The sequence below is a fragment of the Ammospiza caudacuta genome, chromosome 1 (genome assembly GCF_027887145.1).
Source record: "Ammospiza caudacuta isolate bAmmCau1 chromosome 1, bAmmCau1.pri, whole genome shotgun sequence".
Taxonomy (NCBI): domain Eukaryota; kingdom Metazoa; phylum Chordata; class Aves; order Passeriformes; family Passerellidae; genus Ammospiza; species Ammospiza caudacuta.
The window spans coordinates 4,115,205-4,128,408 of NC_080593.1; the positions used below are offsets into that span (position 1 = coordinate 4,115,205).

General features: G+C 41.3%; 1 protein-coding gene across 1 annotated transcript in view; it reads right to left on the reverse strand.

Moving 5' to 3' along the window:
• Positions 1 to 359: 359 nt before the first annotated feature.
• MINDY4 (MINDY lysine 48 deubiquitinase 4) overlaps positions 360 to 13,204 on the reverse strand; it is a 77,296-nt gene continuing 64,451 nt past the window's right edge. The window contains exons 16-18 of the mRNA XM_058814849.1: positions 11,044 to 11,224; positions 6,569 to 6,641; positions 360 to 1,393 (exon numbers count right to left, since the gene is read on the reverse strand). Of these exons, the coding sequence (XP_058670832.1) occupies positions 1,345 to 1,393; positions 6,569 to 6,641; positions 11,044 to 11,224 (303 nt within the window). The 3' untranslated portion in view covers positions 360 to 1,344. The remainder of the gene's footprint in view (positions 1,394 to 6,568; positions 6,642 to 11,043; positions 11,225 to 13,204) is intronic.

Below are 13,204 nucleotides of genomic sequence, written 5' to 3' on the forward strand. Positions count from 1 at the left end.
GAATGGGAAGCAAATGGGAGAGGCAGATCTTCATCCAAAGGCCATCTCAACCTTTCCTTTTCCTTATATTCAGGTTGATTTTCAAATCTAACTCCAGTGCTAATTCCCTGAGATCTCCATTTTCACAGTCAGTTTGCACCTACACCCAGAACAACAATGAATTTTTGCTGGAAATTGATTTTCCACCCATTTTTCAGGACCCAGAGGAGTTTCCACACTGACTAGGAAGAAGGTGCTACAATAAACATCAGGAAGTAAAAGTCCTTTATTGAACTTTCATGAAATATTCACTCTCAGGAGAGGAATACCTCCAGAAACACCATTTATCTGCCTTTTTCCCTGAGGCATTTTTTCCAACCTTCTGTACAGTAACTTGCTCCAATTTTGGTAAAGTGTTGCTAAAGCAGAATTAGTCAGATTACACACTGTGGCTTGAGTACCTCAGTATCCATCTCCACAGCCCCTCATTCCAGCACATGCATTTTATTTAACCATGGAAACTGGGACCTATCCCAGATAGGCACCGTTTGAATTTCAAAACTAACAAATCTTTTGTTTTCTTGTAGTTATGGAGAAGCAAATCCCAGCTCTGATCTGTCACCTGGGTGTGAATAAACCCTCATGTAGAAATAAGGGCATCAAGGTAAAGACACTGATACAGCTGCCTCCTAGCAGAAAGAAAAATGAGCTATATCAGCATGAGGCACTGTTACACCAGCTGCACCTACGAACTGTCAATGGGATTATTTTGGTAACACACAACCACAATCCTTACTGCAAATTTATGACACAACAAGAACTTGGTATAGGCCAGGCTTTCCCCAAAAAAGCCCAGATGGTCACCAGCCTATTTAGGCTTGCTAACACCAGGTAACTAGCTGAATATATGTTCCTTGGATGATGTTTTCTAGTGGCACTGCAGCTTTTTCAAGGAAGAACAAGGCAGGACAGAGAAGGCTGTAAAGTGAGAGAAATCTGGGTTCAGCATCTCCCATCAGATGCTTCCAAACAATTGCAGGATACAGAGTGGATCCAGCAGGAGACCTCAAGGGGACGTTGATGACTTCAGAGCTTCATCTGTAACCTTGATTTGGTGGTGGGAACCCAGCCTGCCCTCAGGAGCTTTATGCTGAGGGCAGAGACAAGGAATTTACGTCAGTGTTGTTTATATTAAAAGCAAAATATCTGAAGCACGAGGTGACTGAGGTGAAACTCTGCCAGCCTGCAAACCTTGTCATTCTTCCCCATCTCCAACTGCCCTATTTCCTGCATTGGTGGGAATAGGAATGTGCTCATTCAGTCATTTCCTTTTGGTCTTCCCAAATAAAGTGCAGCTCAGATCAGTCACAAGATGGGCTCTGTGCCGTTCCAGTCGATGACAGCTCCTTGCCACCTAGAAATGAAATCATTTACATCCATCAGTTTATCACCTGAAAGGCAAACCCACAGCCCTGAACCACCCAGGGAAGCTCAGACTGGGATGGGCTTGTTTGGGGTGACTGATCCTATCCCAAAGGGAATGGAGCAGAAATTAGGGAATTGTATCCTGATTTTAGGTGCCAAGGTTGGAGTTCTCTGTCTTGACTCTTCCTTCAGCCTCTCTGGGCAACAGAGCAGATTCACAACAGAGACTTTCATGTTGGACAGAATAATTAAGTAACAAATCCCATCCCAAAGGGAATGGAGCAGAAGTGAGGGAATTGTACCCCAGTTTTAGGAGCCAAGGTTGGAGATCTCTGTCCTGACTCTTCCTCCAGCCTCTCTGGGAAACAGAGCAGCAGCTGATTCACAACAGAGACCTTCATATTGGACACAATAATTAGGGAATGCCCAAGGTGGGTACAAGAATTAACGCTAAATAAATATTAAACCAAAATTCTCACTCTCAGCTGTCAGTAGGCAATTTGCTTATTTTGTTATTTTTTGTTTAGCTCTGATTAGGAACTCTGTGACTGAGATCCTGTGGCTAGATGCCTTCACTGAGCTCCTTTCTTTGCTCCTGACCTTGGCTCCTCCAAGCACTCCATGGCTCACTTTAATGGTGATGTTTTGCTTTTCCTGTGCTGAGGTTCTGCTTTTCTCTGCCCTTTTTCCTCCTTCAGCATGACCCTGAATATGCACACTGAGAACAGAATGATTCTGGAACCTTCCAGGTTTCTCATTCCTGGCTCTGCACTGGCTGCCACAGCTCAGCTGCCCACCTCAGCATTGTGATGAATGCAAATGAGGCATCAGTCCTGAATCTGCCACAAAATGTGTCTGCAAACCATGGCAAAAGACAGAGATCTGCCCCAAAACCTGGTGAGAGCAGGATGGTCACCTCCCTGAAGTGAGCCAGCTCACCCCTCATGGCACGGATCCACCCTTGGCCGTGGCTTTTCTCATCTGCGAGGTCATGCTCCACTTTTTCTAGGAACTAAACTGTTGCATTCTCAGTGCTGAGTATTTATATCTGTTCTGAAAATCTGTCTCAGAGTAGTAAGGCACTGGTGAGGGGGTGGAGGGAGCAGGGAGCTGCCAGTGCCACATTCCTTCTGTCACTGAGGACAGGATGTGTCAGCGAGGGTATGGCAGCTCAGTCCTTGAGCTGAGCAAGCCAATTAAGTGTAAAACAAAACCAAAAGCTGAATTCTTGCAGTCTTCAGGGCAATGTCTGAAAGGAAGTGACCATCTGAGGATTGTCGTGAAATTTTTCCCTTCTGTTTTTTTACTTTGCTGAGAAAATTATAATTGAGAATTGCAGAAAGATTGTCTCCATCCCAGGAATACAGAGCAGGATTACACAGCAGAGATGTTCCACATCTTAAATTAAAAGCAGAATTTGTTTCATCTGGGGTTATTCAACCTAAATCTGGCATTTGCCAGAGGTGAGAGCTGTCCCTGTCAGACGGTTTAGAATGTCACCCTTAAACCACCAAATGGAAAAAAACAACTGCCACCTTCTGTCCCCATTGGGTTTGTCAGGTTATGCCATCAAATCATCCCTTATCTTTGAGGACAATCTTCCCAAAGTGCAACTTTCTGTTTCACCAGGGTGATTACAGCTTTGAGAGGGATCCACAGAGCCCAAAAAATGAGTCTGCACTGTGCCCTGTGGGATTGCTCACCTTGCTGACACCATTTCTGCTGTTGGTAAAGTTGTTAATCACTGTGCAGTGATAACCTGGCTTTTATTAAAACTGGCTTTCCATAAAGAGCTTAAACAGAGCATAATTTCTGAAGTAGGACTGAAAGTTATTTTCAGAACAAGCCTTATCTCCTGGGTTTATTTCCAAACCATTTTTTAGATCAAAAAGAAGCTTTTGGCTGTTTGCTTCTATGAGACAGGTCTAAAACATTTTTCCCCCTCTTGCATCTGCACAAGAAAAGGTATCAAAGAGTGAGAAATCTCACTCACAGATGCTGAAATAGTATTATATTTACAAACAGATACAAAACTTCCTGTACAATGCAGCTGATCACTTCCCCAAACTATCCTGCCACAGTGTAATTGCAATGTGAGGCCTTTTCTAGCTGCTGATTCAATTACAATTTATCAGATCAGCAAAAGGAAAACTACATTTGACCCACCTGCCTCAAGCACAACCTCACCCAAGGTCATGCAGTTAACGGGAACTGGAGAGGAACAGGTCAGGCCCTGAACAATGCTCAGTCTGGAATAGCACTCAGTGAGCATCTCCTGGGCTGACAATTTGGTATTGTTCTGGAGCACATCAATAATTCAGGCTGAAATGCCCAGGCTCTCATCTTCTCTTACCCACCAAATCCCATTTGGGTATTTCACAGGTGAACTCATGGATCCCACAGCCCCACCACCACAGAGGGTTAACAAAAAAATCCTGCTAAATTCAGGTTCTAAAAGCAGATGAGAGTTTGGTTCCCCTCAGGCTGAGCTAACAGATGTTATTTCCTCCAGTGCTGAGGATCAGCACTGTGATATAAGAGTATTCCTCAGGGAAGAACGGGATGAGTTGTCTGCACGGCATCTCCAAAACAAGCCAGGGATGCACATTCCAGACACCCCTGGGCAGAATTCTCTGCTGCCACAGATGTCTGGGGCTCAGAGCCACAAGAAAAGCACTTTTACTTGTCTTTTTTCTGGGGGCCTGCAGGTTACACTGGTACCTGGTGGTGACTGGTCATGCCAGAGGCAGCTGAAGGGTTCCCTGCTCTAAACTCAGAACTGAACTCTACTGATGTTTCACACAACAGGGACTGAAAACAGGAGCCTCTTCCTCCTGTAGAAGCAAAACAATCCCTCTCTTCTGACAATAACAATTTATTATTATTATTATTATTATTATTACTACTACTACTACTACTACTACTACTACTACTACTACTACTACTACTACTAAATGCAAAACCTGTCTATTACCAGTGCAGTTTTCCCTTTAGGAGAGGGTAAGAGAATAAAGAGCAGGCAGATGTGAGGCAGAGAACTCAATGTGTTACAGGATGGTGGTGCTCAGATATTGGGGTAAGTAACAGGCTTAATCAAATTAATTAATTTAATCCATTATCATGGACTAAACCAGAACTGAGGCATATGAATAGAAGCAAAACTCTCAATTAACAATAAAACCGATTAATGATAGTTTATTGTCTCAGCTCTGATTGTCCAGACTGTGGAATTCTCCACTCTGCCTGAGAAATGATCCTGTATTTTTTGAAGAGAGAAGTCTTCATCATGAATTCTTCATCAAAAATAAATAACAGCTTTTTGCTTTATTAAAAATTAGTTTAGGGGAATTTTAAACATTTGTGTAATAAAAAACATTCATTTTCTATGGCATAAATTGCTAAAAATTTGGTTATTTGGGTTGGTTCTTACTTTTCTTTATATGGTGTTCTGTAGTAGGAAGAAAAAGTTCTTTAAACAAAAAGGAAAAAATTTAACATGAAAAACCTCTTGCAGCAAGGCCACGCTTAAATAAATACCCTCAAAGCAAAGGGAAAACACTGAAAACAAGGAGCCAGCCTGCCCAGGGTAAATCAGACTGAGAATGCTACGAACAAAATAAATTGACACTGGAATTTGCTGGTAATTTACCTCTCAAGCAGATGAAAGCAGGGAACTTAAAATAAACAAACAGCAGCAGCACCACCACTGTATAACTCTGACACGATGCCAGGAATGGAAGATATTCTAAGGCTTTAAGTAGTTGCATGCATTATTCTCCCTGTGGGGCTTTCTGAGGTTATACGTAATTTACTTTAGCTTGCAGTCATGCTGATGTGTCACTGGAAATGAGGAATCAATAAAATCTGTATGTGCAGGAAGGCTGGACTGATGTCACTGCTGTCACCTTGCAGGATGCCTCTTCTACCTTTCAGTGATTTTCTGATCAACACACTGGCAGCCACTGTCCTTATTTATTTATTTTCTGCTGGTTTTTTTTTGGTTCTTTTTTTTTGTTTTTTTGTTTTGTTTTTTGTTTTTGGGTTGTTTTTTTTTGCAGACCAAATTGTAGCAAGGACAGGAGGGAAACTGCAAGAGAAACCTGAAGCTGCCTGGCTGGCTAATTTAACAAATGTTATGGTCTCTGACAATGAGGCTTTTACTTCTTGCTCCAGAGATATTCAGATAGTAACTTCCAAAGCCTTGCTGGAATTGATATAAAGCTGAATTTTCTGCCCAGTTAAATTTCTCCATTTGGCTTCTTTCATGTCTCACTGAGCTGAAAATGTTCCCATTAACTTCAGTATGATTTGGATGAATTGCTTATATAGGCCTCAAAATGGCCATGAAAATCCCAACATGAGAGGAATTAGCCTTGTCTGTAAGGAGAGAACAGGAGCTAAGGGCTGTCAGGAATGACTGCACAAAACCTGACAAACTCTGTGCTCTCCACAGAAAACTGAGACTCTTCAAGGGGCTTTTAATGCATTGAAAATGACACCCAGGTCCTCCCTTTTGTTCTTTAGAAAAGACTGATGAAAATGGAATAAATTTATTATTAAATTTATTATACCCAAATTATACCTCTGCAATCAAGCACTTTTAGGAATTAGATTTAGATTTAAATTTAGATTAGATTTAGACTCTTTAGATTTAGATTTAGATTAGATTTAGATTAGATTTAGACCTTTTAGATTTAGATTTAGACTTTGACTTTTTAGATTTAGATTTAGACTTAGACTCTAGATTTAGATTTAGGTTTAGATTTAGATTTAGACTTAAACTCTTTAGATTTAGATTTAATTTTAGATTTAGATTTAGACTTAGACTCTTTAGATTTAGATTTAGACTGAGACTTAGATTTAGATTTAGATTTAGTTGCAACCAAGCTGTGCTCTCAGACTGAATTTGGCTCAATCAGTTCTTGGTGATGGAAGTGAAGGTTCCTCTAAGAATGAACACCTTGGACAGTTCAGTGTTAATTACAATAGCACACAATTAAATGTGTAAAATATATTAATACAGCCTGGCCCATTCAGATCCTTTCTGATTTTTAAGCATTAATTTTTCAGCTTTACTTGCTGAATTTTTTTGTGAGATTCCTCACACATTTTACTTGTGTCAACCACGGAACACATGTGTATGAAAAAATGGAATTTCACTTACTTTGTCCTAATACAGTGTTCAAGTGGAGGAGTAAGATCATTTTCTTTATTTTCAGGGCACACCTGAGTTGTATCTGCAGAGACAAAACAGACATTGTTAGTGCCTGGGGAACCTTTTCTTCCTACAGAACACCATAGTTTGAGTCCAACCACTGCCAATCCACCACTGACCACTGAGCCAGGTTAGATTGCTCATACAAAGATGGTTTCAAAAAAAACCACAGATCAGAAAATGAAATCATGTGCTGCAGAGCTGTCACAAGGCCTTTATTTTGCAATTGATGTTGTAATTACTGAGTGATTTTGTTACTCAAACGTGACAGTGGTGGTGCTACACTTGAACAGGAAACCCAGAGTCCAGTTTGAACTGGGTTAGGACCATTCCACCCTGGAAAAGAAGATTTTACCTTTACTGCTCATCAAGCAGTGCACAGAAAGAAAAAGATGCTGTGTGGAACACTGCTGGGAAGATGAAACAGGAAAGCCCTATAAATATGATTCCTGGCAAAAGATTTTGAGAATATAGAAACTATAAGTGAGATTGAGATGAAAGCAAGCTTTGAGATACCTCAGTTACTGAACAACTGGAAAACAATGGTGTGGCCAGCTGAAGGTGATCCCCTTTTGATGGAACAACACCCTCTGCTTGCAGACAGCTCCAAGAGTCAGAGCAGACCCTGCCAGCTTGGCAGAAGGGGCCCAAAGAGGAGTTTTTAGGGTTTAAAATGTAACACACTGTGGTAATGTAATGATTCTTATAGGCTGTATGGCAATGCTATAGGATTTGTATGTTGTAGGCTGTATGTATGTTGTAGTAGATTGGCTAGTGAGAATCAGAATATTCAACACAGAAGAAGATTTATGGTATTGTAACGGGAACCTAGCCCTCTTATCCTCTTATCCTCTCTCTCTTATCCTCTCTTTTACTCTCTCATCCTCTTTACCACACTCTTGCCTTCTCTCTCTTTACCACTCTCTTTACTTCTCTTGGGCCTGCTCTGAGCTGTGCCTGGCAGCTCCCAGCAGGGCCCTGCACCCAGGCCCTTGGAAATAAATCCCAAGTTCCATGACCAGAAGAAGATTTATTGTATCACAATGAGAACCTGGCTCTCTCATCGTCTTTACCGCACACTTTACCTCTCTCTCCCTCTCTCAGGCCTGCTCTGAGCTGTGCCTGGCAGCTCCCAGCGGGGCCCTGCACCCAGGCCCTTGGCAATAAACCCTAAATTCCAAGCCCTGGCTTCAGAGATCTCTCATCTCCATCCATCCCCACCATCCTAACCCCCCGTGGCTCCTACAGAACCCCAGGGAGCCTCCCCAGGCTGGGAGCATTCCCTGGGGAAGGAGAGGCCAGCACAGTGCTCTGGGGAAAACAGAGAGGTCACTGTCTGAGCCACGGCATCTGTCAACAGTGAAAGTAGAGCTGAACTTCCCAGGGACAAAACATCCTGCCACCAGCTTGGATGTCAGTCTGCTCAGCTGTTTCCTGTTTTGGAATCAGACATTTAAACTGCAGCAGACCAAGGGGTTTGGTGGTTTTTTCTCTTTCTCCTTTTCTCTCTGTCACCCAGCCAATGGAGCACGATGCCAAGGCAGGGTGCAGGATTTGGGTCTGCTTCAGTGAGACTGATGGAGACAGGATGGGAGGGGATTGTCCTGACCATTCACAGCTGCCAGTCTCAGATCTAGCTGGCTCTCTCATGTCACAGACAGGACCTGGCTCTCCCTTGTGTGTTGATCTGATGGGTACAAACACATGCAGAAAACTCTGGAGGGAGACGGACAATATTTAAAAGTACATGAAGTACTGGTGGTTTTCCTTTAGATCTTCAGGAACTTAGAGGCACACAGGGATCTTTTAAGTTTAAAAGAGCCTTTTTTATCATAATTTTGAAGAGTCTGTAACACAGAATTTTAGAATAATAGAAGCTGAAGCCTCTAAGATCATCAAAATTAACCATACATCCAGCACCACCACCATGTTCACTATTAAACCATGTCCTTAAGTGCCACGACTACAGGTTTTTGAGCACTTCCAGGAATGGTGACTCCACCACTCCCCTGGGCAACCTGTTCCAGTGCTTGATAACCCCTTCTGTGAAGAAATTTTTCTCTAAACCACTCCAGGTGCAACCTAAGCCACTGTCCTGACCATAGCCCTGATAGCAGGACAGGCACTTGGTGTGGCTGCTTTTCCCACTCATGGCCAACTCTGATGCAATTTTGTCATTTTTAGACTTGAATTCTTCCAATCAAACGGTTTGAATGGAGTGTTTCCATCCAAAGAAACAGGAAAAAAAGTATAAAGGTGTACCTAAGAGTCAAAGAAAAGGAATATACATTCTACCCTTAATTAGTGAGAAACTGGGTGCCAGCACTGTTACAGCTCTTCCTTGCCTATCCAAAATTTCTACTACAATGGAAAGAATTATTATTATTATTATTATTATTATTATTATTATTATTATTATTATTATTATTATTATCGTCTCTTTATAATCGTATGTTGATGTCATTAACCTGATTTTATGAAGGAACTTTATGTTTCTTGTCTACATTTTGGCAAATGGTTAAATATGAGAAGCAGAGCAAATTCTCAATATAAAGTAGCAACTGCTGGTAATCCCAAAATATAATTCTACTCTTCTCTCTTTTTTGCCTTTCTTGCGCAGTGCAATTTCTTTAATATTTCCTGAAATGTGGCCTTGATGGTAATTTTACCTAATTATAATCAAGATTCCCACTTTAGGAATTCAGCTTTTTGTTCAAATAAAGCAAACAACTTTGCTAGCCAGCAGCAGGCAGATGTGGCTGGGGCAGCACCCAGCTCCTCATGCTGCATCTCCAGGTGATGCTGCCTGAACATCACCTCTTGCTGGGATTTCCACAAGGGAAATACCAGCAATATTTAGCATTCTGATATTTCCATCTGCTCCTGTGTGCTGGGTGTAGATATTTGGCCAGTGTTACCTTTTTGAATGTAAAGTAATTACAGTTTTCTCCAGACCTAGCAAGGGATTACTGCACAGCCAGAACCAGGGCAGCGTTTTCGTGGAATGATAAAAGTATTTGCATTTTTACTGCCTTTTGCAGAATTTCATAGATAACAAAGGATTTACTGGGACACAACAAAGAGATATCTACAACTCCATGCACATTTTGGCTTTGAGGAGAAACACAAAGGAATGCCATGACAGGTTGGACAGCAAAAGGAAAAATTTATATGAGCTCTGGGGAATTTCTCATCCAGGGATCTTTGGCAGCTCTTGATTTTGAGAACATTCCTGGTGATGGAAAGACACATTAGGGTACCTGTTTTGGACCTGATGTTATGTGGTACAACACAATAGAAAAAATGTGTCTCTGGTCCTGTGCTGAGCTGTGTCATCCACGTCACTTTTGTCTGAGATGTGGGAACCAGCTGGCAACCACAGTCCTGTGAAAATTGATAATTTTTGGAGCTAATATATCATGTTACCCCTGCAATGGAATTACAGGGATTTTCTTTAAAGTAAGAAGATAAATATCAGGCAGAAAGATGATTGAACTCACTAGCAAATCTTGTGAGGGGCTCAAACTCCCAGCACTCACAGCACAAAAACAACTTTGCCACATGGACTCAAGCAGAACATACAACATCCAGCCTATGCAAAATGTGGATGTTGGTGCAAATAAGGAAAAGAGACAACTTATTTCTAAAGAGCAGACTGCAGTAGAGTGGCTCCTTAAGATTGAGAAGGAATTTGGTTATCAAAGAATCACGGGCAAGATTGTATAAATGTACCAAAGGAAAGAAAACAAAAGGTGAGCAGGATATTATTAGCAAACAGTGGTGGGGAATGTATTGAAGTAGGTGCTTTCTAAGGATCAGAATACTCATCCAAATGCCTTCCAGTTGAAGAAGTATTTACTGTAAAAGCAGCTGTGTAATTTGGCATGGCTTCCTGAAAGAAGGAGTGTAACAAGTTGGAAGATCTTTTGCAGGCTTGCACTTCCAGGCAGGTAAGAGACTAAACTTCTTTAGCAGAGTACTGGCATCTTCTTGCCTTGGAGGCAAGGATTTCATGTTTCCTCACCATCTCTGCTCATTTTCTTACAGGCATTTAGGGTGAGGAACTGGACACCTGCACTTTCTGCTACAGTGAGATGATGTGAAGGAGAATGGGAGTAGAGAAATATATTTTGTAGTCCTGGGAGTATGAATAAGCCAGAGATCACAACCTGTTCCTTGGGAATCAGTGCCACTGGAATTTTTGCCAGTGTGTATAAAGTGACACATGCTCAGTGTTAACCCCTCCAAGAGCTTATCCTCAAAACTTCCTTGTGAAATGCAATTAATCACCAAAACTAATTATGGAAATTAGGCAACAGCACACAAATTAACGTTCACTGCCTGCACCCATCACTGTTTGTATTATTGGATCCTCCTTTCTGCCCCCCTAGAGATGAAATGCAGATTCAGGGAGCTGCTCATACCCACTGTCAGGCGAATCTCTTCGTCCTGGTTGGCCAAACCATCGTAGTAATAGAGGTCAAACCTCCGTCCCGTTTTCCAGTCACTGAGCAAATCCTTCTCCAAACAGAAAAGCACACTGAAGTGGCTTTCACTGCAGACCAGCCAAATTGGGTACTTGGGGGTCTTCAAGTAACAGCCGACCTAGAAGGAAAATACAAAATAGCAGAGCGTCACTGGGGCTGGGGGGAGAAACAATTCATTGTGGAAAACATAAAATTTGGAAGATAATTTATTTATTCTAGGCTACAAACACTAATTAAGGCTCATTAGAGACTGTTGATGAAGCAGATTAGTACAGCTCTGGTAAATCATAGAGCATATAAAGGAAATATTAGGCCTTGAGTTGTGGCAGGTAATGAAATGCAGTTGTAGTGCTCTTACAGCTCCAAGATCAGATCCAAGAAGAGCTGAACCAACAGGAAATATGTCATTTGCAACAGCTGTAAAACTACAGGAATACAGCATGGGATCAATGGGAGGCTGTGCTGTCATTCAACAGTGACTGGAAACCAGGTAAGAGACTCACAGCATCTCAAGTGCCCCGAGACATCCCTGCCTGGGCAACTCAACTGAGCCCAAAATCTTGTGTTGAGCAAAGAAAGCAATGTATTCTCTTCACTTTATCACCTCCTAGTTCATAGGAGGTAATACAAAATACAAAACATGTATTTTCAGCCACAGAAGAAAGCAATAACAGAAGCATTTGTTTTGCTTCATTATTCTTAAAAATGAAATTTAACCACAGCCTTTTCTAAGCCTTTATCCTTCTTTTAAAAGTCTATTTATAAATAATCTGAATATTCTCTAAGAAAGTGCATAAAAACTTTCATATCTATACACAGATGTTTTAAACTAGAATACTCAAGAGATTTAATCTATAAGGGATGGAGGAAGGGGATACCAGCAGCACTGCAGCTGGGTTTTGTACTTTTGAGAAATTGCTTAGGGAAACTGAAATCTGAAATTAAACATTTTGCTTCCAGTGAGATCGTTTTGTTTTCAGTCATTTTGCTTTTCACTGAAAAAGCCCTAGTGGAAACTGAGGAAATTTAACAGGAAAAAAATCTCATACATGATTTCTAGATATAGATTTGTGGATGCAGCTCCCACACTGCAGCCCTCAATTCTTCACCCTGGGCACAGGGGCAAATGGCAAAAGCCAAAAGACAGAAGCCAACATTATTTCTGTTGTAATAAAAACTGAGTGATGAGCAATTTGTGTTTTCGTCTTGATGGACATTTAGAATTTATATCTGAAGTGTTACAAGTGCAAATTCAGCTGCCTTCCACAACGAGAATTTCTTCTGATGTTAGATAACAAGTCTCCAGCTAATTAAGTAACTGTTCCCTGACTCATTACTTTGCTAATATCTATTTAAAACAGCCTTTTATACAACAGTTTTGCTTTTTATGTGAATTCTTGGCTTAGAAGTAAAGAATTTTTTACAAGCTTCCAATAACACTCGTAACAGGAGTTATCATAAAAGAAAACACGCAGTTTCAACAAAAGATGGCAAATTAGAGGGACACAGATGAAAAGATTCAGTCTCACAAACATGCATATTTTAATATGCAGATAAGTCAAAGCCAAAAAGAACAGCCAGTCTCCTCCTAAAAATGTGTTCTTCCTACGTTTGTCTGCAAAAGCAACTTCCCAGCTTCATCAAACAACACTTGACAAAGATTAGAGAGATGCAGAACTTTCAAAGCCACATCCACTCCAGCTCTCACTCACATGAACCATCCCCCTGAAGCCAGGACAAACTGTTCAGATGATTGAGGGCTGCAGGAACATTCTCCAAAAATGTGCAGTTTTCAATTACAATCTTTGCAGAAAGCAGCGAGGGCATGAACTTTGAGACAACTCAGAGAGTCTAAAAATATTTGTAGCTCAAATCCTCCTCTCCCAGAAGAAGGCAGAAGTCTTTGTTTTGGTCATATCAATTTAACCAGCTAGGATTAGCTGCTGCCTTTGCACCAAGATGCAGAACATACTTTGTACAAAATATAATTTGGAACCATGCTGATGACAAGGTGAGGACAACCCTCACTGTGACGATTCCCTTGGCTGCTTCTTCAAGCATCAGTTGTGGTGTGGAACACAATCACTGAGTCATTTGG